The 27,132-nt window shown below is 41.4% G+C and overlaps 2 protein-coding genes across 4 annotated transcripts; both read right to left on the bottom strand.

The window, feature by feature from the left end:
- Nucleotides 1–3,099: 3,099 nt before the first annotated feature.
- On the bottom strand, nt 3,100–14,317 carry LOC129861951 (protein regulator of cytokinesis 1-like). 2 transcript variants are annotated; one of them, XM_055933179.1, is made up of 14 exons: nt 14,118–14,317; nt 13,219–13,351; nt 12,449–12,571; nt 11,079–11,312; nt 9,644–9,814; nt 9,037–9,186; nt 8,495–8,642; nt 8,058–8,194; nt 7,717–7,812; nt 7,434–7,580; nt 6,781–6,891; nt 6,429–6,542; nt 6,223–6,319; nt 3,100–3,693 (listed from the first exon to the last, which is right to left on the bottom strand). In XM_055933179.1, exons 1-14 carry the CDS (start codon nt 14,126–14,128, stop codon nt 3,632–3,634), a joined length of 1,734 nt encoding a protein of 577 aa, XP_055789154.1. In that variant the 5' UTR covers nt 14,129–14,317; the 3' UTR covers nt 3,100–3,631. The 2 variants fall into 2 exon arrangements, with proteins under 2 accessions (XP_055789154.1, XP_055789153.1); XM_055933178.1 differs by having other exon boundaries at nt 6,137–6,319; nt 14,118–14,316.
- Nucleotides 14,318–15,685: 1,368 nt separating this feature from the next.
- LOC129861949 (transcription factor PU.1-like) lies at nt 15,686–27,132 on the bottom strand. 2 transcript variants are annotated; one of them, XM_055933177.1, is made up of 5 exons: nt 26,923–27,132; nt 26,234–26,327; nt 25,095–25,288; nt 16,871–17,036; nt 15,686–16,578 (listed from the first exon to the last, which is right to left on the bottom strand). In XM_055933177.1, the coding sequence occupies exons 1-5, from the start codon at nt 26,929–26,931 to the stop codon at nt 16,259–16,261; spliced, it is 783 nt and encodes a 260-aa protein (XP_055789152.1). In that variant the 5' UTR covers nt 26,932–27,132; the 3' UTR covers nt 15,686–16,258. The 2 variants fall into 2 exon arrangements, with proteins under 2 accessions (XP_055789152.1, XP_055789151.1); XM_055933176.1 differs by lacking the exon at nt 26,923–27,132 and having other exon boundaries at nt 26,234–26,914.

Below are 27,132 nucleotides of genomic sequence, written 5' to 3'. Positions count from 1 at the left end.
AGGTTATGTCGAAATAGGACTCGTTGTACTGTGGATATAGATACTTTTGTACCTGTTTCCTCCAGCATCTTTACAAGATCCTTTGCTGTTGTTCTGGGATTGATTTGCACTTTTCGCACCAAAGTACGTTCATCTCTAGGACACAGAACGTGTCTCCTTCCTGAGCGGTATGACGGCTGCGTGGTCCCATGGTGTTTATACTTGCGTACTATTGTTTGTACAGATGAACGTGGTACCTCCAGGCATTTGGAAATTGCTCCCAAGGATGAACCAGACTTGTGGAGGTCTTGGCTGATGCCTTTTGATTTTCCCATGATGTCAAGCAGAGGCACTGAGTTTGAAGGTAGGCCTGGAAATGCATCCACAGGTACGCCTCCAATTGACTCAAATTATGTCAATTAGCCTATCAGAAGCTTCTAAAGCCATGACATCATTTTCTGGAATTTTCCAAGCTGTTTAAAGGCATAGTCAACTTAGTGTATGTAAACTTCTGACCTACTAGAATTGTGATACAGTGAATTATAAGTGAAAAAATCTGTCTGAAAACAATTGTTGGAAAAATGACTTGCGTCAAGCACAAAGTAGTTGTTCTAACCGACTTGCCAAAACTATAGTTTGTTAACAAGAAATTTGAGGAGTGGTTGGAAAAACAAGTTTTATTGACTCCAACCTAAGTGTATGTAAAACTTCTGACTTCAACTGTATATATATATATATATATATATATATATATATATATATATATATATATATATATATTACCAGTCAAAAGTTTGGACACACCTACTCATTCAAGGCTTTTTCTTTATTTGCGCTATTTTCTACATTGTAGGTTAGTAGTGAAGACATCAACACTATGAAATAACACATATGGAATCATGTAGTAACCAGAAAAGTGTTAAACAAATCAAAATATATATTTTTTTTGAGATTCTTCAAAGTAGCCACCCTTTGCCTTGACGACAGCTTTGCACACTTTTGGCATTCTCTCAACCAGCTTCATGAGGAATGCTTTTCCAACAGTTGTGAAGGAGTTCCCACATATGCTGAGCACATGTTGGCTGCTTTTCCTTCACTCTGTGGTCCAACTCATCCCAAACCATCTCAATTGGGTTGAGGTCAGGTGATTGTGGAGGCCAGGTCATCTGATGCAGCACTCCATCACTCTCCTTCTTGGTCAAATAGCCCTTACACAGCCTGGAGGTGTGTTTTGGGTCCTTGTCTTGTTGAAAAACAAATGATTGTCCCACTAAGCGCAAACCAGATGGGATGGCGTATCACTGCAGAATGCTGTGTTAGCCAAGCTGGTTAAGTGTGCCTTGAATTCTAAATAAATCACAGACAGTGTCACCAACAAAGCACATCACAGCACCTCCTCCATGCTTCACAGTGGGAACCACACATGCAGAGATCATCCGTTCACCTACTCTGCGTCTCACAAAGACACGGCAGTTGGAACCAAAAATCTCACATTTGTACTCATCAGACTAAAGGACAGATTTCCACCAGTCTAATGTCCATTGCTCGTGTTTCTTGGCCCAAGCAAGTCTCTTCTTATTGGCGTCCTTTAGTAGTGGTTTCTTTGCAGCAATTTGACCATGAAGCCCTGATTCACGCAGTCTCCTCTGAACAGTTGATGTTGAGACGTGTCTGTATTAGCTGCTAGAGTTATAATAATATATAATAATATATAATAATATAATATAGGTAGTGTGACTTTCCTGGTCCCGTCCCTCAAGTCAGTGAGTCTATATATATATACACACACAGGTCCGCGAGAACTACAGGGAGAGGGCCCTGGATGAACTCATGACACACCACAGGGAGAGGCCCTGGAGGAACTCATGACATGCCACAGGGCCCTGGAGGAACTCATGACACTCCACAGGGCCCTGGAGGAACTCATGACACACCACAGGGCCCTGGAGGAACTCATGACATGCCACAGGGCCCTGGAGGAACTCATGACACGCCACAGGGCCCTGGAGGAACTCATGACACGCCACAGGGCCCTGGAGGAACTCATGACACGCCACAGGGCCCTGGAGGAACTCATGCCACGCCACAGGGCCCTGGAGGAACTCATGACACACCACAGGGAGAGGGCCCTGTAGGAACTCATGACACGCCACAGGGAGAGGCCCTGGAGGAACTCATGACACGCCACAGGGAGAGGCCCTGGAGGAACTCATGACATGCCACAGGGCCCTGAAGTAACTCATGACACGCCACAGGGCCCTGAAGTAACTCATGACACGCCACAGGGAGAGGGCCCTGGAGGAACTCATGACACACCACAGGGCCCTGGAGGAACTCATGACACGCCACAGGGCCCTGGAGGAACTCATGACACGCCACAGGGCCCTGGAGGAACTCATGACACGCCACAGGGCCCTGGAGGAACTCATGACACGCCACAGGGCCCTGGAGGAACTCATGACACGCCACAGGGCCCTGGAGGAACTCATGACACACCACAGGGCCCTGGAGGAACTCATGCCACGCCACAGGGCCCTGGAGGAACTCATGCCACGCCACAGGGCCCTGGAGGAACTCATGCCACGCCACAGGGCCCTGGAGGAACTCATGACACACCACAGGGAGAGGGCCCTGTAGGAACTCATGACACGCCACAGGGAGAGGCCCTGGAGGAACTCATGACACGCCACAGGGCCCTGAAGTAACTCATGACACGCCACAGGGAGAGGGCCCTGGAGGAACTCATGACACACCACAGGGCCCTGGAGGAACTCATGACACGCCACAGGGCCCTGGAGGAACTCATGACACGCCACAGGGCCCTGGAGGAACTCATGACACGCCACAGGGCCCTGGAGGAACTCATGACACGCCACAGGGCCCTGGAGGAACTCATGACACGCCACAGGGCCCTGGAGGAACTCATGACACGCCACAGGGCCCTGGAGGAACTCATGACACGCCACAGGGCCCTGGAGGAACTCATGCCACGCCACAGGGCCCTGGAGGAACTCATGACACACCACAGGGAGAGGGCCCTCATAATCTAGGAGCAGAATTACCTCAGTCATGAAATCCCTAGTTTGAACACGACTGAATAAAAATGACTGAAGATCCATATTTTAATGTAGTGTAAAGCCAATGTTTATTTGACAGAATGGTCATCATAATTATATGAAGTACAACAAGTTACTCTAGCAACAACGTGAATGATAAATATATAAATACAAGCATTGGAGTGTTATGAACGTAAAACAATTTATGAAACTTAACCTATCAAATCCTTCCGACATTTCATTCATCTCAGATCAAAGCTTTATAAAAAAATTAAAAAAATTGAACAAAAATATTACAAATTTGACAGAGTATTTAAAAGTTCTGTAGGTGTTGACACTTCATCTAGACACAGACAACAGAAACAAAACAAAGACCTCGGGTCTGAGTTATTAAGGATCGATGCAGTAGTTGTGAAACCTTACGAGCCAGAACACACTGAGAGACGCTGGGTTCTGTTCTGATACTAATGCATTATATTCAGGTGTTAATACATTTCCTTCATCTAGACATGTACAGGAACCTGGGAAACTCAAGCCAGAACGGTGTCCCAGCCGGATGAATCAGGGACAAGTTCGGTCTGATCCCTCAGCTCAGATTAGTGACAGTAGAGTTTAGATGTCCTGTCTTGACAGATTTGGAAGCTTTTGAGAGAAATCGCTGTGGAGGAGAATAGAGAGATTAAAAACAAAACCGAAGATCAACAGAAGATCAAAATACGACTATTCAATAAAGTCAAGTCTGTTTTAGAGGTAAGTGGGATTATTAGCATTATTTTATTAATAAATAATGTAGAATTGTTAAGTGGAAGATCCCTTTTAGTTTGTCCACATTTTTCAGATACAACTGGCACAGTTTCAAAACTCTTATGTAAAAATTCTAAACTGATAACACCCTCCATCTTAGGTTCAGAACCTCTGCACAATCATTTGTATTTCACTCATCTTTCACCACAGAGTCATTCATGCAACAACAAAAAAATCAAAATTCTGTGAAATACCACAAGAACATTTAGTCCCTAATACATCAGATAATGACAGGCTCACCATTTTAGTCATTTTTAACTACCATTTAATCCAATAGCAAACAAAAATACAAGATACACATTTCAAAAATGTTATTTTGACATGCTGAAGGATATATGGTATCTTTTTCCCCCCCATACAGTATGACTAGAACTTCACTCATTTTTTTTTTTAAACATTTGTATCCAATGGCAGGTTGTGAGCATGTTAATAAAGGAATATTTCAGTCTTAGTTTCATTGTCGTTATATAGTACATACTGGATGTAGGATAAATTAAAATCAGAAAGGGATATTGTAAAGCAGTTTGCTACTGTAAAAAAAACAGCCGGGTGTTACGCCATTTCTACCCCATGCAACACTGTACAAGACCACCTTTCCAACGTGACTAGTCCACCGATACAGTGTCACACAACCGCTGCTTGAAATGCATCTGTTTTCAGTGACATTCAGATGAGTGGAATGTATTGTAACGACCCTGGGTTTATAAGCGCGGTCGTTACAGTATTATGTACAGCCCAGGTGTTTCCCCCAGTACAGTGTACACTAATTCTGAAATGGTAGCATAGTGGGACTGTCCACTTTGTTCCAATGAAGCACACTGGCCGATTGAGGAGGATGTCGTATTTACAGCCACATCCATATATGATTTTACCTTTCAACAAATTTGTCAAATTGATACATTAGGATAAAAATATTGACTTTTAGTGTTCAGCAGTTATCAAACTATACATGTTAACTTAAATAGGCACTTCATAATAGGCACTTCATAAGTCAGTTGAGCAGTTTGATTATGACAAAAATAAAGAACAAAATGTAAAGTGAATATTGCATTTTGAAAAGCAGATATTTAAGATTGAATACGGATCCAAACTGAAAGTGATTTGGTGCAGTGAACAAAGGCGATTGTTTGAAAATGTGCGTAGAGTTAAATATGAGCCGTTTTAATATGTGCTTTGAGTTGTGAAAATTGCACCAAAGTGATAAAAAAAAAAAGAAAAGAAGAAACTTCCCATAAAGAGTGTAGAACAAAAGCCAGCAGGTTAATGTTGAAGAGATTGAAAAACACGGAATGGTTTAAAATATCTAAATGCAGCCGGTTATCTCAATATCAAATTATTTCTAGTTAACAATTAAGTCCCTTACTGGATTATATATTTTTGAAATTAAAAATTGTCAAAAAGAAAACAAAAGAGTCTTCGCAAAGAGCAAATTTCACAAGCAAGAATGCTGCTAGTGGGGAGGGGAAAACTGAAAACTAGCTGTTATTGGTTGAGGTTTGAAACACTCTTATTGGTCTATCAACTAATAACATTTGGTGAGGTGTGGGGGGGGGGGAATTGAATAAATAAAAAGTGAGGTAATATTAAATCTGCCCCCCCCCCCCCCCCCCCACCACCAGCAACACACAGTCCAGTTCAACAAAGTGTTAGTTTTATCTTCAATAAAATGTAAAAATTGCTCATCACAAGATGGTTAGGCCAACCGAACCAGACCTCTGTTGCACTCTTGGTTAGCCATTTAGCATGTTGAGCCTCACTGTTATGGCATTTAAATAAAAACGTTCCTTCATTCAGAACCGGCAATGGAGGTGGATTCGATGTTGACAAAATCCTTCTGAAATAGAATGTAGAGTTAGATGGGGGTCTCCCGAGTGCCACAGCGGTCTAAGGCGCCGCATCTCGGTGCTAGAGGCGTCACTACAGACCCTGGTTCGATTCCAGGCTGTATCACAACCGGCCGTGATTGGGAGTCCCAGAGTCATCCGGGGTTAGGCCGTCATTGTAAATAAGAGTTTGTTCTTAACGGACATGCCCAGTTAAATAAAAAAAATTAAAAAATGGTCACAGAGAAAAGAAACAGTCTAGTCCAGGTGTCCACGATAGCGTGCTAAGCTTTCACTTAAACACATTACCACTCTGTTACAGAGTGAGACCTGGTGCATAGAAAACCTGGTGCTATTCTCTCACTGGACACACACTGAAAGACATCGCTACTCATCTTTGATTGGATTGTGTGTTGCCAGGGGCCGATGATTGGTAGGCTAGGCGATAACCTAGGAAATGGGGTTGGAAATTACCGAAAATTCAGAATAGGTGCTGGCGACAGAGTTAATGCTGATGTTACGGTGCGAGACAGGGCTTTGGGCCGGGTTTCTTAACACACCGCTCAGAGCCATGCCGTTCAGGTGGGAGATGTTCTCTTTGTTCCTCTCCACCGTACGGGGGGTTCTTCCAACACGACTCGGGGTCCTCAGAGGAAGCTATGAGGGTGGTGTTAGAAAATAGTTATTTTAAGCCATACTTTAAAAAAAAAATTTTTTTATTGTAATTCTCTGTGCTTGAACACAGATGCTAAAGTGCACGACTAACCTTGCTGGCAGACATAGGTAGTCTGAGGACCGGAGACTGACACAAGGTTCCTCCGAAGGCAGAGCGTAAGGTGCTGTTAGGAGTAGAGCCGTAGATACTGCTCGTGGCATTGAGCTGAGAGAACAAAAACAAAACAAACACATTAAGTCACAATGACAACGACTTTATGGTAGAGAACAGTAAAGTACCTCAGTGCTCCTGTTTTTAATTAAAAAATAAAATGCTGAATTATGAATAAACTAACTGACAAAGGTAATATATTTCTAAAAATGAAACAGCTAGATTTTGATCCCAAAAAACAACCACAATAGTGACTAATCAATTAAAATGAAAAAGATACAGGTGATTTGACCTTTCTTGTTTTGCCAGGCGTAGGGGTCCCTGCAAGGCGTCTTTTGGACGGGGTTCGTTGAGCAGTACCATACAGCAGGTCATGTTCAATCTGCCGGTTCTTCTTCCGTTGCTGTTTCACAGATCACAGTCAATATTCTCATCTGAACCAGTTTCTGTTTGTTTCACAGATCACAGTCAATATTCTCATCTGAACCAGTTTCTGTTTGTTTCACAGATCACAGTCAATATTCTCATCTGAACCAGTTTCTGTTTGTTTCACAGATCACAGTCAATATTCTCATCTGAACCAGTTTCTGTTTGTTTCACAGATCACAGTCAATATTCTCATCTGAACCAGTTTCTGTTTGTTTCACAGATCACAGTCAATATTCTCATCTGAACCAGTTTCTGTTTGTTTCACAGATCACAGTCAATATTCTCATCTGAACCAGATTCACTCATTACAAGGGAAGTAGTTAAGATGTCTCTGTTTGAATACTTTGACCCCCCCCCCCCCCCCCCACTGATTCAATTACGACATGATTGGGGAAAGCTGTGTCAAGACAGTGATTGCAATCTAAGTCAACGTTTATTTAAATCGCGTTTGATCAGTGATTCGCTCGAGGAAGGGAGGACATTAAGAGCATTGAAACAAGGTCTTTTAAATGGTACCCTCTCATTCTTCTCTCCCTCCTTCTCCAGCCGCAGTAGTTCCCACTGCTCCTCAACGTACTGGAGGAACCGCTGTCCGTTAACCAGGAACTCTCTGTACTGCTCCTCCTCCCATAAGTCTATTTGAGTCTTCAGGCTCTTCTCCAACTGGAACACATGAGAGAACGTGTCCCAAATAAATAAAAAAAACAGCAAGAAATATAAAACCAAAAACAAGCCAGCTATTCAGTATTCGGACAGACCGTTGGGTAGAGGAACTAACCAATGAACATTCAAATCTCACCTTTGGCAGGCTTTTCTGCAGGTCGGCTCTCTGCTTCTCCTCTCGGAGTAGGTTCCCTCCTCGGTTGTTGAATCTAGAAGGATCGGTCGCCTTTTTCTGTGAAGAGTTGAACCCTGTGTTTATAATACAGTCACTTGAACTCATGAAGGGTGGAGCCAAAGAGTTGACTCAAAATGGCGCAAAAGATACAGGAAACATCATTATAATCTTTCAGTGTGATTTAATATGGAGCTTTTATTAGACAATGTGAATTATTTCGTTTGCACTACAAAAACACTTTTTTTTTGTGCCTAATATCTGTAAACAAGAACACGTCTCATATTCATCAGTAAAATGCTCACCTCTAGTTGTAGGAACAGAGTCCAGCTCTCTTGCCACCTGGTAACTCCTTCAAACAGCTCCCTGTGGTCTTCATAATGCTTCTTCAGACTCAGTAGCTCTGCCTCGTGTAGGTTCAGGAGCTCCACGGTGAGGTCAACTGAGGGGGGATAGACATGTATTTGTACTAAATCTCACGAGGACAACCAGGGTTGTATTCACACGTTCATTAGTCACCAAACGGAAGAAAACTGGCTGAAACAAGGTGGAACTATCTGGACTACCGTCCAAATTAGAAACGTGAATTTTTAGCAGTCCGTCGCAAAATGTGTTGCTACTGTGTACCCTAATGAACGACACAACCCAGTACATTACGGTCAAAGGTCAAACTTATAAGACAGTACTTTAAATGATCCACTAATAAATAGACACGGCAAATAGAAGCCAAACGACAACTGACCGTCATAGTAGGGTGTGAAGGCTCGTCTCTGCTCCAGGCTGTAGTGACACCTCTCCCAGAACAGAGACACCTCAGCCCTGATGGTTTCTAGCACATTCTCCATGTTCTTCATTTTCAGCTCATCCAGGCGCCGGCACTCCGCTTCTAACTGCAGGAAGGAACTCGCAAACGTCAGTCAGTAAATCAACCAATTACAGTTCTGATATTCCGTTCAAACCTTAGTGATAACATACTATTCATTCTACTCAGATGGGGCACGTGAAAAGGCTATGGTTGGTTATAGGCTTTCTGAAAACATGTATGGTAACAAGGTAAATTAATGTAATTCAACATTTTCCTGAATATAACTGTATCGAGCCCCTGCATCTTCCACTATACCAAAACCTTTTAGAGGAATGTTGGACAGGCGTCTAAATTTCACTGCAAGTATGTCCATATCTGATCAGCTTGACAGGTTACGTACATAATTAAAATATGGAATACGAGAAGAGTGCCATAGCTGTGAAAAACACGAGAGAAAAAAAAAGAAAAAAAATGCTCACAGCATCCATGTTCTTCTTCCTGGACTGGACCATGTGATCTGACATGCCTTCTCGTTCCTCCTGGTGGACCTGCAGTTTCTCCCACAGATCCTGGATCTTACCGCGGTAGGAGTTACACACCAACTCGTTCTCGGTCTTACGATCCTCCAGCTGAGAATAACACAACAAGACCGTCAGGTGACGAGTTGACTGACAAGATGGCATTTTGGGATGCGTTAAAAATAAAACATTAAAAATAAAATACCATTCATATAATAACACATACTGTAGTTACATCATTAGGACGCAGAGTATCAAATGTATAACGTTCAGATAGAAAGACGTTACGTAGAACGAACATTCCTCTCTGACGTAGAAAAACATTACGTAGAACAAACATTCCTCTGACGTAGAAAGACGTTACGTAGAACAAACATTCCTCTCTGACGTAGAAAAACGTTACGTAGAACAAACATTCCTCTCTGACGTAGAAAAACGTTACGTAGAACAAACATTCCTCTCTGACGTAGAAAAACGTTACGTAGAACAAACATTCCTCTCTAACGTAGAATAAAGAATCGCGACGGACTTCACGGTGTAACTGAACAGACGTTCAGTAGTTCCTCACCTGTCCCAGCAGCAGTTGGAGAGCTGCGATGTTGTCGTTGGACAGACAGAATGCCTCCTCGTCCTCACACACCACGTCCCTCTCAAAGCTGGTGTCTGGCAGCTGGTCCAGCTCCTCCATACACACAATGATCTGACGCTTGATTCCCACAAACTCACCGTGGCGACGATCCTGGAACATACAATGGAGAGAGAGAGCATAATCCTCAACTTAAAATGACAAAGATTGTCTGAATGAACACACTCCAGTCTAAACAGATTTACTTACGTAACCCTGTTCAATCCTACGTGGATAGAAGGCTTACTTGCCGTTAAACTTGGGGTAACTATACACATCAGCATTTGATCATCACATGCCCATTCCAACTTAAGAGCTGCATTTCTCAAACGCACCTCAAAAGTAACCTAAAAAGTCTGTGCTTTAAACCCAACGAGTCCCACCGTAAAGCCGGCGCATTTTGAACTTTAACCCCGTTTAAAAAAGTGTGTCTGAGCTAAAGACTTCTGGGTTGCATCTACTTGGGATTCATCTACTTCCGCAGATAATCAACAGACGTGTGATGAACGGGGGGGGCTGAGCTAGAGCGGTGTTTGTGAAACAAGGGCAGATCCCAAAGCGGCCCCCCGTGTATTTTATACAAAACAGGATGTAGAGTCCAAACGGTTTGAGCTACAAAGTATTCCAATGGGTGGATAGAAAACGACAAGCTGAGACTCACAAAACACCTAACACGCTTTGCTCTATGACAGTGTCTAATACCGTAAGAGGTTCTTCTACATAGAATATCATAGTAAATCCCAGGACATAATGTCTATAATACTATAAGAGGTTCTTCTACATAGAAGACCATAGGAAATCCCAGGTCATAGTGTCTAGAACTGTTAATAAGCTCACATAGTTGCCGTCAAACTCCACACAGTTGTCACTGACTAGTTAGGTTGGATATTCATTTCCCACTGAGCAAAACAATTTCTATATTTACAACATTCATATAAATTATTATTTATCAGGTTTTTGCTTTGGTTGAGACCACATTTGCCAATAAAACTCATGAATGCAACAGTTTGTATCAAATAGTTGTGTGTGCAACTTGTAGCCCTGGTTGTCCCAAACCGAACATGGTAAAACACTCCATTGTGAGGCTCAATAAAGGCTGGACATGAAGATAAATGAAAGTCAGACAAATGAAAAGCTGATTTTTGCTGTGGTGTCAGGACTGATAGGGTTAAGTTACAGCCTCCATTCACTGAGAATGTCTGAGTTTCTATTAAGCAACTAGTGATCCGTCTTTAATTTCAGAGTCTGTGACTACGATTTCATGGCCCTGAATTTCTCTCATTTTCGGAGCAACATAAACTGACCAAGGGGAAAAACTCCTGGTGGTAAAAATGCTGGCTACATACTAGGAAAATGACGAACAATGAAGCATACGTGCCTTCTCTTCAGTGAGATCTTTGAGGTAAGAGCGATAGCTGTCCAGTTGCTCCAGGGAAGGGACCGTGTCCATGTCAATACAGAAGGGGACTGAACACATGATGTCACACAGCTCCCGGTCCTGCTTGGACAGAGTCTTCAGCTCCTTGACTCTCTGACTCTTCTGTTTCATCATCACCTCCAGGCGTGACCTGATGTCCTTCTCCAGCTGCAGCATCGTCCTCCCCTCGTCCTCCTATAAAACACATCAAGATGGTTGAGAGGAACGTTAGCCAGCTGCAACATCGTCCTCCTTTAAAACACATCAAGATGGTTGAGGGGAACATTAGCAAGCTGCAGCATCGTCCTCCTATAAAACACATCAAGATGGTTGAGAGGAACGTTAGCAAGCTGCAACATCGTCCTCCCCTCGTCCTCCTATAAAACACATCAAGATGGTTGAGGGGAACGTTAGCAAGCTGCAGCATCGTCTTTCTATAAAACACATCAAGATGGTTGAGAGGAACATTAGCAAGCTGCAACATCGTCCTCCCCTCATCCTCCTATAAAACACATCAAGATGGTTGAGGGGAACGTTAGCCAGCTGCAACATCGTCCTCCTATAAAACACATCAAGATGGTTGAGGGGAACGTTAGCCAGCTGCAACATCGTCCTCCTATAAAACACATCAAGATGGTTGAGGAACGTTAGCCAGCTGCAGCATCGTCCTCCTATAAAACACATCAAAATGGTTGAGGGGAACGTTAGCCAGCTGCAACATCGTCCTCCTATAAAACACATCAAGATGGTTGAGAGGAACGTTAGCAAGCTGCAGCATCGTCTTTCTATAAAACACATCAAGATGGTTGAGGGGAACGTTAGCCAGCTGCAGCATCGTCTTTCTATAAAACACATCAAGATGGTTGAGAGGAACATTAGCAAGCTGCAGCATCGTCTTTCTATAAAACACATCAAGATGGTTGGGAGGAACGTTAGCCAGCTGCAGCATCGTCTTTCTATAAAACACATCAAGATGGTTGAGGGGAACGTTAGCAAGCTGCAGCATCGTCCTCCTATAAAACACATCAAGATGGTTGAGGGGAACATTAGCAACATTTGTAATTATTTTATTTAACCAGGAAAGTAACATTTACATATTTTTAAAGTGAGCTCTGAATAAAAAAATATGCAACATTAAGATAATGGTGAACATCATATTGTCCCCCCCATTTCCATTTCATTTCTTTTTTCTTTCGTGTCTGTATATTTTTTTGTCACACTGCTTTGCTTTATCTTGGCCAGGTCGCAGTTGTAAATGAGAACTTATTCTCAACTGGCCTACCTGGTTAAATAAAGGTTTAAAAAAGAAATAATAATAATAATAATTATACCTCAAATGGGGATAGTTGAAGCTCGGTACACAGAACTTCCAACTCTTTACGACAGGATTCTATGCTGCTCATCAATCTCTTCCTTAGACTGTCCTCCTCGGCAATCATCATGTCCAGCAAGCCCTGGGAAGAAAAGAAAACGGGTTAGAAGACAGGCAACTGGTTTCATTTTTTTTTTTAAAGGCACATTCAGCAACTCTTGGTAGGACAATGGAAGTTTGATTCAAAAAGCAACCTCCATTCAATCTAGAAAGAGTTGCTGAATAAATATCTCCAGTCTGCTCATGCACCTTGGTCTAAAATGAGATTACGAAAGCCCTGTTTCTCTAGTCAAGTGCCGGGTGGGTATAATTTGAGGAACGTTCCAACAAGACTTTGTTCCAAAAACTTTGTAAATAAAAAGGTTGCCAACAAATAACGCATACAAAGTTGTATAGCGGCAGAATAAGATACCAGGTAGGTAGTGGGATATTTCTTTTTTTTTTTTTTTTTACTCACTACTTTTATTCAGAAAAATGTCTGACCTCACACTGGTAGCCAGTGGACAAACGTTAGGAATAAACTACGTTGTGAGTTGATGCCTACTCGGCAGCTAGTTAGCTAGGTGAATTGATCATGCTACTTTGTATGCTTTGTTTGCTGGCATCCTTGTTATTTCTGAAGTTTTTTGAACAGATTCCTGTTGGAAAGTTCGACAAATTATACCCACCCTCCAGTGACCACTGGATAAAAAGTAAACAAATATGATTTGGAAAAGAAGCGGAACTCACTTTGATATGTTTCCTAACCACATCAGTCCTTTGTAGTCTCTGGTCCTCTGGAATTCCTATTTCCTCCCAGATGTCCTTCAACCGGTTAAGGGCTCGATTCAGACATTCTACCGACTCCGCAGCAAGGATTTCACTGTACGGGAGGAAAATGAAAAGTGGGTGACAGCATGTCACTTAAATATGTTGTTAAATATGAACGCTGCAGCCTGTAACTACGGGAAAGAGTACAGATCAGGTTCACGCTGTCTATGGGTTGTTATGGATCATTGTGTGTGCATTACAGAGCTTGTTGTTGCGCAAAAGAACAAGTGAGCTGAGTAGGTTTGTCGAAGGTGTCAAATGGCAAGTAGCGTTAGCTAACTATGTAGGAAGTTGGTCAAGCTGTCATCTACATTTTCCGATCAAGGACTCGTTGATTGGCGTTCCTATCTCGTCAGGCTAACGTTAAACCGGTTGGTGGACTAGGTATTGGTTTGCCAAAACAGCCCAAGTAACGTCAGTTAGCAAAGCTAACGACTGCATTTGAAATACATGTCTAGCCAGTTCATATTTACATAGCTACTTGTGATAATATACAGTAAAGTTGGGTATGGGACTCGTTACTGAATTATTTTGATATCAAACCAAAAGGTGGAAAACAACAAACTGCTAGCTAGCATGGCAAGTACCTTAGCTTTTACCGATAGGTTACGACAGCTAACTTTACTGCAGCATCTTGCGCCAATATGTGACTTTGGGTAGCTTGCAAATACTAACTCAATATATTACCCTCGTTGGTTAAGTTGGCGAGCTAGCTACTTTACTGTAATCAACAATCCAGCTACTGTAGCTAGCTACCGACGTGCATAGCAACAACATGCGAAGACATCATCCAAACACAGATAATGTTTTTGACCAACCTCCTCCTCATGGTCACGGTCCACCAAAAAGACAACACTGGTTGATAAAAAAAAAAAATGTGTTGCCTAAAATAGGTTTCTTTAAAACACACTGAAACCACAGAAAGATGGTAGTTTCTAGCTATCGAAGCGTCCTCTGTCTGTCCGCCTGCTTCTGCGACTCGGTTCAAATTCTTCACCGAAACTCTGCTTCTCTTCCCATTGGCCGATACAGAGAAAACGTCATAAAAACTGTTTTCTATGGGCGGAAGTACTTAGTGAATCAAGAGCTCACCTTTGTATTGGTGAATAAGTGATAACCGATTCATATTTACCATGATTAAATAATATATACAGTACCAGTCAAAAGTTGACACACCTACTCATTCAAGGTAAAAATATATATATATATATTTATCATTCATCCATACTGTGTGTGTCCCATCATTGCAGGTCATTTATGACAAATGTATAAAGTATATGTTTTATAAACTCATGAGCACCAGCCAGCGTATTAGCCTGGTTTTGTTAGCTTGAAAAACTACTCAATGTCACCCTCTGATGGCGAAGAAATGTAATACACCTAGAACGTACCCACATCTTTTCCTAAACTAACAAAACCAGGCTAATACGCTTGCTGGAGTTTATAAAACATATACTTTATACATTTGTCATAAATTACCTGCAAGGATGGGACACACACAGTATGGACGAATGTTCAGTAGTTAAGGGGATATAAATAGCACTTTTTACATTTTTAAATATTTAATTCTTTTAAATTTGGGGGGGGGGGGGGGGGGGGGATATAAATAGCACTCCTAAAGAAGATGCATTTTTCAGTAAGGTCGTATCACAACCGGCCGTGATCGGGAGTACCATAGGGCGGCGCACAATTGGCCCAGCGTCATCCAGGTTAGGGTTTGGCCCGGGATAGGCTATCATTATAAATAAACAATTTGTTCTTAACTGACTTGACTAGTTAAATAAAGGTTTAATAAAAATATAAAGGTTACCAACTTCAAAGAGGGAACTTTAGCATAAAACCCACATGGAAAACTGAGATGAAACAAATAACATAACATAATAACATTTATTTGACGCCAAATCAACAACAGTAGTTACTAATAACATAAATGGCTAATGTACGATGTAAAAGGTGGATTTTATAACGTAATCTCAATTTTATACATTTCTATCTCAAGACCATTCCATTTTCAACACACCCACAGCAATTCTCCATAAATCTGCTGTGGATTACCCAGAATCCCATACCTTTTTATCACTGACCCATTAGACAATGTAAACACACTAATCTACCAGGAGGTGGCATAATACCCATTTTATGCAGGAATTTATCAATTTAAATACATCGTTACAATAGCAATATTTTATTTTAGGTCTACAAGCCTCTGGGTTCCTGCTGAAGCACTAACTAACTACTGTAATTTACTCTCTAGATGAAATTTAAAAGGGAGTGAGACGTGTCACACACACACACACACACACACACACACACACACACACACACACACACACACACACACACACACACACACACACACACACACACACACACACACACACACACACATCCCTTGTTTCAGAACTCTTGTCCAAACTAGGCCTACACCCCAAAACTGACATGTGATGGCTTTCCTGTTCATCAACAACTGACGTGATCAGATAGATGACGAGGTTGAAGGCAGATAATAACATAACAGAGAAACAGGAAGGATTGCTGTAACTATGTGCCTCTTCTTTACTCCGTCACAATAGACTAATGTTGCAATTGTTTGAGGTTTTGATCTTTCTTCCGTTCCCACTGACAGATTTTCTGGGAACTAGAGCATATGGAAAATATACTTTATTTATTTTTCCGTCACAGACACAAAGACAGAGTCAAGAGTGAGATTATGTAACACAAAACATGACGACTTGTTAAGTAAATAAATAAACATGGAATATGCTAACACCAATAACAAAAATCTAAACATCAACATGTTTAATGATACCTGATTGTATTTCATTACATTTAAAATGATACCCCAGAAACAATTACAGTAGAGAGTCATTATTGTCCTATTTTCAAGACATAGCAGTGAGGTTAGGCCTACTCCCAAAGCCTGTATACAGTGGCATTACATGAACAATCTCTGGTACTACTAGTGAGGGTAGTGCCTCCTCTCTGTAGTCAAGACTTTCCTCAGTACCTCCGGACTGAACTGGTAGGTCAGTTTCTTCTTGACCTTTCTGATTTCTCCAGTCTTGCCGTAGTTCCGCAGGGCCCTGGCCATCTTCTGATATGTCATCCTCTTCCTGTTTCCTTTCTGCATGCCCCAGCGGTTGGCCAGAGTCTCCTTGTTTTTAGAGGAGAACTGGAAGATTCCTTTCTCTCTGTCCACCCACCACATACTGTCCTTCATGTCTCCGTTCTTCAGCATGTCAAGGAGGAACTGGTACAGCCGGATCTTCCTCTTGTTACCTGGATAGAGAGATATTTGACATGAATTTCATAATGGCAGAATTCATTAATTTCCACGGCTTTTGTTGGATTATGTTAAAGGCTATTAGCAAGTGTGTGATCCCTGTATGTAATAGCCACCCAACAGATTTCTCCCCTGTAATGCTACTGTACTCACTCTCACATGGAAGACTTATGTTTCACAAACAAATTAAAAGGATTATGTTAGTCAGTAAGTAAGTCCTTTATTTAGTAATTCATTCATTAAATTGGGTTATTAATCAAGTAATTAATTAAGTCAGTCAGCACTCACTGGAGTCTCCCCCAAAGGGGACATGGTCTCTGTAGTCCTCTTCATCACCCTCAGATACCTCCAGTGGAGGACTGTGGCCCACAGGTTCCTCCTCCTCTGAGCAGTAGTAGCTAGGGGACACAGGAGGCTGTTGCTGGTAATACACTGTGTGGTTGTAGTACGGCATCTGTGGAGAAGAAAGGGCATATCATTTGCTGTCATGATGTATTGTTGTACTCTATGTTTTGTTTAGCATTTATATGACATAGTACACACATTTCAGGGACCCATTTGTTTTGCACGACTTCTGGCAGAAAGTATGCGAAACCTACACATAGCCTCTTCATCCAGGTAGTCCCATTGAGATCAAAATACTTATTTCACTAAAAGGTGCCCTGTCTGGTCATAAGAGATGATAGGCTTAGTATTATGCTTAATTAGTTGTCTCTCTGACTTTGTGATCACATACACATCGTAGGGAGGTTGGTGGCACCTTAATTTGGGGAGGATGTGCTCATGGTAATGGTTAGAAGCAGAATGAGAGGAATGGTATCAAATACATCAAAAACACATGGTTTCCATTGGTTCCTGGGTTCACACCAAAGCTGTTAAAAACTATTGTTAATGTTAGATCTTTTTTTCTTTCTTTGACATGGTCAAATAACTCAAGTATAGATTGGGTAACTTATTTTCTAATTTGGCACACAGAAACTAGAGGCCATGAGTAACTTGGTCAAAAAGAATGATTGGCTTATAGGTGTCGCTGTTATAAATCTCACTTAAACCCTCATATCTGCCACCACGTTTTACCTAGAGACATTCAACTTTGTATTTTAGGCGTCTTTCCGCATGCTGAACACATTTTCCTCAAGGTCCCATAAGATCTGTCAGGATATATTTTCTTCCATCTTGGACATTTTTGAAAACCTTTGAAAAATGTATTCTCATGAACCATAAGTCCAAATAACACCATGTAGGGCTCAGTATCAAGGGCCCTTGGTTCAGTATCTAGGGCCCTTGGTTCAGAATCTAGGGCCCTTGGTTCAGAATCTAGGGCCCTTGGTTCAGAATCTAGGGCCCTTGGTTCAGAATCTAGGGCCCTTCGTTTCAGTATCTAGGGCCCTTCGTTTCAGTATCTAGGGCCCTTCGTTTCAGTATCTAGGGCCCTTCGTTTCAGTATCTAGGGCCCTTCGTTTCAGTATCTAGGGCCCTTCGTTTCAGTATCTAGGGCCCTTCGTTTTAGTATCTAGGGCCCTTCGGTTCAGTATCTAGGGCCCTTCGGTTCAGTATCTAGGGCCCTTCGGTTCAGTATCTAGGGCCCTTCGGTTCAGTATCTAGGGCCCTTCGGTTCAGTATCTAGGGCCCTTCGGTTCAGTATCTAGGGCCCTTGGTTCAGTATCTAGGGCCCTTCGTTTCAGTATCTAGGGCCCTTCGTTTCAGTATCTAGGGCCCTTCGTTTCAGTATCTAGGGCCCTTCGTTTCAGTACGTAGGGCCCTTGGTTCAGTACGTAGGGCCCTTGGTACAGTACGTAGGGCCCTTGGTACAGTACGTAAGGCCCTTGGAACAGTACATAAGGCCCTTGGAACAGTATGTAAGACCCTTGGTACAGTATGTAGGCCCTTGGTACAGTATGTAAGGCCCTTGGTACAGTATGTAAGGCCCTTGGTATAGTATGTAGGCCCTTGGTACAGTATGTAGGCCCTTGGTACAGTATGTAGGCCCTTGGTACACTATGTAAGGCCCTTGGTACAGTATGTAAGGCCCTTGGTACAGTATGTAGGCCCTTGGTACAGTATGTAAGGCCCTTGGTACAGTATGTAAGGCCCTTGGCACAGTATGTAGGCCCTTGGTACGTCTCTTAACTTAGTTTGAAAAAGCTAAGGGATTGGTTAAGATATGGCAAGTTATTTATAAAATCAGGAAATCCGATTTGAAGTGTACATTTAAATCCTTTGTCCACTTCACAATGACCTATCAACTGGACACGTTTTAGAGTCAAAGACATTACCATGATGGACCATTGTAAGTTCGTCATTGATATCTTAAAATGTGGAAACTGTTAACGATTCACTTTTTTGATTATGTAATGCTAATGCTTAAAATAATCAGTGGCGACCCGTCATTCAGGGCGGTCACCGCCAAGTCTAAGGGTAGACCTCGAAAATTCTAGACCCTTGGGTGCTGCCACAGAGTTACAGTAGAAGTGCCCATCCAAGAAGGCTCAAGGTCATTGGCCACACATAAAAGGACGTCAAATCACGTTGTATGTACAGTAGCTTTGATTGGACCGATCATGTCAACATCTTACTTTCTAAATCTTAGCTAGCAGTCATCATCATGAATCAAGTCGACAATCTACTGGTAAATCCTTTTTAATCCTTGTCATATGAAGAGAAATTATAGATAAAACGTATCGGTGCTCATCAGCCATTGGACAAAAACATTACACAAGTTGGAAATCGCAAATTCAACAATGAATTGTTTGGAAGGAATCAGTGACAGTGGCCCCAAATATGTGATTAAGGGGCTCTTTTCCAAGTTTAAAATGATAAACATTCAACATTGGCCATGCTGTCAATGAAGCATGATCTGTGCCATGCTCAAAACAACTGTTAACTCAGAACTTAGAAAACTTGACTTCAGTGAGTTCAAGACAACTGGGAAGTCGGGAATAAACGAGCTCCGACTGGGAAAATACGTTTTCAACGGTCAACCAACTCGGAATTGTAAATCCGGGCCTCTTTCTAGAGCTACGACCTGAAGATCAACGACGTCATCATGATTCGACCTTGTTTTTTCCCCCGAGTTCCCAGTTGTTTTGAAAGCACCATAAATCCAGAGAATGCCAGACTTTGATGACAAAATATGCCCACAAGAAGGACCGCCGCGCCACCTTCCTGTTCAAGTGAGCACAGCACAAGGTGCGTTCAAAAATATATTGTATGCTGCTGCATAAATGATGTAACATGCAATCGAGATGTGTATATTGTCGCTAAGAAAGTAATACTTAGTGTATGTTGTGTAGTAAGCTGTTAGTAGCCCATGTGACTCACCCTAATAATTTGGTCTATTTTCACCTCTTAATTTTGCCTGCTGTTCTGACTTGGTGGTGCACATGTAGCCTATAACCTGTTTTAGAGAAATGTAATCATCGAATATTGTAAGATCTTTCATTGTCTGCTTATATGCCCGCTTTATTTATCCTACGGTTCTGACTTGGTGTACAGGGAGAACACTGTAAGAACGGCCCATGTTCTGAATTCTGTCGCTGTACATTTCAAAAGTGCTAAACAAATAGTTATATTGACCACGTCCATACGTGTTCACTCATTAATGTCTTAATCGAAATTACGGATTGTCCTTTATCCATTTGTCGTCCCCTTATGCCATAGTTTGTACATGTCACGCCTGGTCCCGCTCCCACCCTCTGGCGCTCGAGGGCGCCAAGCTGCCCCTCATTACGCACACCTGTTACCATCATTACATGCACAAGCGCTCATTGGACTCACCTGGACTCCCTCACGTTGTTGATTTCCCCCTCTATATCTGTCTGTTCCTCAGTTTTATTCCCCCCATCCAGACGCTGTTCTTGTTTTGTTTGATATCCATTTTCCGTTAAATGTTCACTACCTGTACTTGCTTCTCATGTCCAGTGTCGGTCCTTACAGTACATCTCAATAGTCATTAGAAACCACATTTGTTTAAGCAAGTCAGCCATATCAGCTATGTTTATTTAAAAAGGCAGTAAATGAGGCTGAATGAACTGTGAACTCTTTCACTGCCAGACAAGGCTCCGCTGATAGCCAGGTGTAGCAGTGGTAAGATGTTGGGACTGCTGTTGGGACAGCTTTATGTAGGCCCTACGAGTTTGTGGGCACCGTTTGTCACCGTTATAGTCCAATTAATGTATTGTTTAGTGTAGTGTAGTGGCCATTATCCCGGAGTCACCCTCTTCACTGTTGACGTTGAGACTGGTGTTTTGCGGGTACTATTTAATGAAGCTGCCAGTTGAGGACTTGTGAGGCGTCTTTTTCTCAAACTAGACACTAATGTACTTGTCCTCTTGCTCAGTTGTGCACCGGGGCCTCCCACTCCTCTTTCTATTCTGGTTAGAGCCAGTTTGCCTTGCTCTGTGAAGGGAGTAGTACACAGCATTGTACGAGATCTTTAGTGTCTTGGCAATTTCTCGCATGGAATAGCCTTCATTTCTCAGAACAAGAATAGACGGATGAGTTTCAGAAGAAAGTTATTTGTTTCTGGCCATTTTGAGCCTGTAATCGAACCCACAAACGCTGATGCTCCAGAAAATCAACTAGTCTAAAGAAGAAACGTTTTATTGCTTCTTCAAGCAGAACAAGAGTTTTCAGCTGTGCTAACATAATTGCAAAAGAGTTTTCTAATGATCAATTAGCCTTTTAAAATGATACACTTGGATTGGCTAACACAACGTGCCATTGGAACACAGGAGTGAGGGTTGCTGATAATAGGCCTCTGTAGATATTCATTTTATCTGCCGTTTCCAGCTACAATAGTTATTTACAACATTAACAATGTCTACACTGTATTTCTGATCAATTTGATGTTATTTTAAATGGACAAAAAAAATACTGTGCTTTTCTTTCAAAAACAAGAACATTTCTAAGTGACCCCAAACTTTTGAACGGTAGTGTAAATCAGGACAAGCCACCTTGTACCGACAACCTAGTTGGTAAATTGCTGAAGTTGGTAGCGTAATACATTGGGACTACTGTTTGCCACATCTTCAATTTAAGCCTAGAAGACAATATGTGCGCTCAGGCCTGGAGGAAGGCCATTCCACTGTCCATTTATAGCAAAGAACACTTTAATTTTTCAAACAGCCGACCAATCAGCCTTTTACCGGTGCTTAGCAAACTTTGGGAGGGGGGAAGTGTTTATTTTGGTCAGTGTTATTTTACAGAAAACAAATGAACAAACTTTCAGCATGCTTATAATAACAAAGGGCACTTAACATCCTTGGCACTGACAAAGATGACTGACAGAAATACAATAGTACGATTGTGGGAACTGTTTAGTTCGATTTCTAGTTAGTTAGACTTCAGTGCAGCTTTTGATATCATTGATCATATCCTATTTCTGTTTTTTTTTTTTTAAAGTGTTATGGATTTGTGTCCTCCGCCTTATCATGGATTGAGAGTTACCTAGCTAATAGAACACAGAGTGTTTTCTTTAATGGCCGCCTCTAATTCAAATTCAGTTGAATGTGGTGTACCACAGGGCAGCCGGCTAGGGCCATTGTTTTCTGTTTTTACTAATGAACTTCCACTGATCTTGAATAAAGCCTGTGTGTGTGTCTATGTACGCTGACAACTCAATAGTATACACGTCACCTAGGACAGTAAATAAATAACTGGCACCCTTAACAAGGCGCTCCAGACAGTTTTAGAATGGGTAACTAGCAATAGACGGTTTTTAGATATCGCAAAAAAAAAAAAAAACATTGTTTTTGGGACAAATCACTCACTCAACGTTAAACCTAATCTAGATCTATTACTCAATAATGTGGCGATTGAGCAAAGAAGGACATAGGAAAATTGTAGTTGGTCCAGAACAGAGCAGCATTTACACAAATATGTACACAGAGGGCGAATGGCAGTAACATGGATGTCAGTCTCTCCTGACTCAAAGTGGAGGAGAGATTGACTGCATCACTACTGGGCTTTGTGTTGAGGTGTTTTAATGTGTTAAAGGTGCTGAACTCTCTGTTCAAGCAGTTAGGACACTCATCAATACCACACAAGACATGAAGCCAGAGGTCTCTTCACAGTCCCCAGGTCAAATCAAATGAAGCCAGAGGTCTCTTCACAGTCCCCAGGTCCAGGACAGAGGCTGGGAAACATACACTATTAAATAGAGCCATGACTACATGGACATCTCTGCCACCCCAGGTAACTAGCAAACTAGCAATAAAACCAGATTTGCTTTTTAAACCGATAAAAGAACACCTCACTGCACGACAGTGACAGTGAAGATACACAGGCATTTGTATATATTTTGTATTGTATTATAACTTTTGTTTAGTTTCCTGTTTGGACACCAGGAGGAGCAATTGGGGATCCTAATAAAATACTAAATAGACTAAATGAATTAGCCTCTAATGAATTTGAAAATGATTAGTTGCTGCATTCAAAGTCATCAACGCTACACCATATCACACCAGGGCTAAAATAACTGAACCGATGGACATGAGGCCATGAAACTTGGTATGTACCTTATGTATACAGTACCAGTCAAAAGTTTGTACACATCTACTCATTCAAAGGGTTTTCTTTATTTTTTACTATTTTCTACATTGTAGAATAATAGTGAAGACATCAACACTATGAAATAACACATATGGAATCATGTAGTGACCAAAAAAAAAAAAGTGTTAAATAAATCAAAATATACTTTATATTCTTCAAAGTAGCCACCCTTTGCCTTGTTGACAGCTTTGTACACTCTTGGCATTCTCTCAACCAGCTTCATGAGGTAGTCACCTGGAATGCATTTCAATCAACAGGTGTGCCTTGTTAAAAAGAGTCTATTTAAGTATTTTGGAATGCTAATTTGGAGTGTACCAACTGATATTTAAATAAGTCCACTGTTGATAGAGTCCCAAAATGTTTTGCATGTCAGCAGTCAAGTTAAGATATTGGACTTTTAAGAGGCAAAGTGTCACTTGTCACAAAGGAAAAATCCACTAAAAAACAAATCAAGTTTTCAAGATATTGGACTTTTCAAGAAGCAAAGTGTCACTTGCCACATTTTGCATCATCTTGAAAACTTGATTTGTTTTTGAGTGGATTTTTCCTTTAAGTAATGACTATAGGAATGATTACCTGCTGCATTCAAAGATAACCAACTGAAAGCACTAGACCGAACGTAAGTTACGTCTTCCTTGAGGTATTGAGAGATAAACATGGTAATGCTTCCACTGATTGAACATAAAAGGGAAATAGTTCCTACGTGCTTGGTTTCTTATCCAATTGATAGTGTCCTTTCTGTTATCCTGTGAACCCCGTTCATTGCTGATCACAGCTATTATTTTCCTGCTGTGAGAACCCCCCCCCCACACACACACACACACACTGCTGTGCCTCAGATTATGTGTCAATAGCAAGGTTGAGTAAATGAGGTGTAGCCTAGGCTATCCACAGCCCAGCGGTTGGTGGTGAGTGTGCGCTATTCTACTGCGCTCTACTCACAAGGCTATTGGTTGTGGCTAAAATGGTTCCTCACTCAGGAAAAGCACATTGTTGAGCAATCCTGTAGCTGCTTTCTGTAGACAACAGTGTAGGTTATTACATAACATCCAGTCACCTCTCCGTCCTCCCTCTCAAAGACAAAAGAGTATTATCTCTAGATATTGTATATTGTTGATATTGGTATTGTATACCACTATAGTATAAATGCCCTGTGAATCATTGCACTGTGTGTGCTATGTGTTAGGACCGCTGTTAAACATTTGCTTTATGCCCATTACAGGTTTCTATTATTTATTTTATATTTTTCACAGCTACTACACTGTTCTAAATCAGAAATACTGATTTCATTATACATTTTACTTGTCAAGATAATCAGAGACAGAGTTGGACTAACCTGTGGGGTTAAGGGTCCCAGTCCTGGGTCTACTAGAGTTGGACTAACCTGTGGGGTTAAGGGTCCCAGTCCTGGGTCTACTAGAGTTGGACTAACCTGTAGGGTTAAGGGTCCCAGTCCTGGGTCTACTAGAGTTGGACTAACCTGTGGGGTTAAGGGTCCCAGTCCTGGGTCTACTAGAGTTGGACTAACCTGTGGGGTTAAGGGTCCCAGTCCTGGGTCTACTAGAGTTGGACTAACCTGTGGGGTTAAGGGTCCCAGTCCTGGGTCTACTAGAGTTGGACTAACCTGTAGGGTTAAGGGTCCCAGTCCTGGGTCTACTAGAGTTGGACTAACCTGTAGGGTTAAGGGTCCCAGTCCTGGGTCTACTAGAGTTGGACTAACCTGTAGGGTTAAGGGTCCCAGTCCTGGGTCTACTAGAGTTGGACTAACCTGTGTGGTTAAGGGTCCCAGTCCTGGGTCTACTAGAGTTGGACTAACCTGTGTGGTTAAGGGTCCCAGTCCTGGGTCTACTAGAGTTGGACTAACCTGTGTGGTTAAGGGTCCCAGTCCTGGGTCTACTAGAGTTGGACTAACCTGTAGGGTTAAGGGTCCCAGTCCTGGGTCTACTAGAGTTGGACTAACCTGTGGGGTTAAGCGTCCCAGTCCTGGGTCTGCTAATGGCAGGTGGAGGGTGTCGGTATCGGGGTAGCGATAGGGGTGGAGGAGCTGTTGGGAATGGACACTCTGGAGCTCTGTCAGGTGATTCCCTTGTGTGGAGATTTCCAACATGTCACTCTGGTGCATGCCCCGGTCAGAGTGATACTCCCAGCCATGCTCTGAACAATAAGAGAGACATCAATAAGCCTTTGCTCTAAACATTATAAAGGCTCATACATGCTAATAATGAGTTATAAAGAATTATACCCGCAGGCTTTAAAGAGAAACTGCTCAGAAAAACAACTTGTAATTTTGAAAAACGTCTATGTGGCAGAAACATTCATTCCCAGTGTCGAAATGACTACAAAATGTAAATAGGATCATTTCCGCTATAAAGTCAATCTCATCCAAGACGTAGATTTGTGAGATGTTAGGTACATAATATGTCATGTAATGAAGGGTTAATTTCAATACTACCCATATGGCCACAGCTGGCAGCACCCAAGTAATCATGCCCATGGTCAATGTGGTTTAACATTCGATATCCCTATTGGGCTAGTTTAGGGACTATCAGTAAACAACACAATGTACATACAATACAATATTTTTTAAAGATCAATAGCTCCAAATTTCAATGACTTAAAAAACCTCAAACCAACTGTAAATTGTAGAAATGAATTTACAAATATTGAAAGCATTTAATGAGATAAACTAAAAGATGTGCAACATTGTCCCATTTATATTGTGTAATTTATTGACGTCCCTAACGATCCCCAGAGATAGGTTTTCCAAAGTGAAACCAATTTTGCCACATTTTCCCTGACACCAGCTGGCTGAAGCTAATTGGCAAAATAATATGACTAACTCTTCCCACCTGCGAACACACAAAAGAGACACTCACATCAAACCTCAGCCCCAAACCAACTCACATTTGAATTCAGTCATGACTGCTAGCGTGTAACCTTCATTTATTTTCAATAAGGACAATTTAAAAAAAATTATATTGTATACTTCTTGAATTGACTGAATTGAAATAGAACTGACCCCAACCCTGTTGGACAGCTTTTTAATCTTTAACATATGAAACTTTATCATTATACTCATAGTGTGTTTTTGCCACTCACCATCGTGAAGTTCTCCAACATTGGTGAAAAATGAATATAACTCCACTGGTGGTCGATAAATGTCAGGTTCGTATGGGATTATTTCTTCAGGTGCCTTTGTAATAAGAAAGATTAAAAACATATCATACACGACAAAACAAATGAAGATAGATAGCAAAAGTTTGTCTAATGTGTTTCAAAGAATAGGTATCCACATATACTAGGCCGAGTACATATCTTACTAGTGAGATATACTGTAATACACATCTCATTAGATATAAATACAGAGTTCATCATATATTTTACAAATTCATAATGAACATTTTGTACATCTGGAAAATGTACCCACATTTGATCCGTGGTGTAAAGTACTTATGTAAAAATACTTGAAACTAAAATCTAATCAAATCAAATCACTTGAAACTACTACTTAAGTCATTTTTTGGGGGTATCTGTACTTTACTATTTATATTTTTGACAACTTTTACTTTACTGCATTCCTAAAGAAAATAATGTACTTTTTACTCCATACATTTTCCCTGACACCCAAAGTACTCGTTACATTTTGAATGCTTAGCAGGACAGGAAAATGGTATTTTTTTTCCACCAATGCATTTGATATATATATATACAATGTAGCACATTTCATTTTCATATGTACTAATCTCCCAGCCACATTAGTAAAAAACAAGAGATCATACAATACTCACAAAGGACATGATGACTTTCAAAAACACACCGTTATAATCCCCAAAAAACCTGAGAAATATCCTTTTGATTTAATTCCCATTAATTTTGATTGAACTTCTGATGGAAGTCGTTTAGTTGAATATTACAGTTGACCGCTATCAGGCCTCTCAGCTGAAAAACTATGCAGAGAGTATTAAACCATGACCATCATATACTTTCACTTTTTTTCA

This window comes from Salvelinus fontinalis, chromosome 9, assembly GCF_029448725.1.
Source record: "Salvelinus fontinalis isolate EN_2023a chromosome 9, ASM2944872v1, whole genome shotgun sequence".
NCBI lineage: Eukaryota > Metazoa > Chordata > Actinopteri > Salmoniformes > Salmonidae > Salvelinus > Salvelinus fontinalis.
The sequence above is the reverse complement of the archived record's forward strand: the minus strand, read 5'-3'. Positions and strand labels throughout refer to the sequence as shown.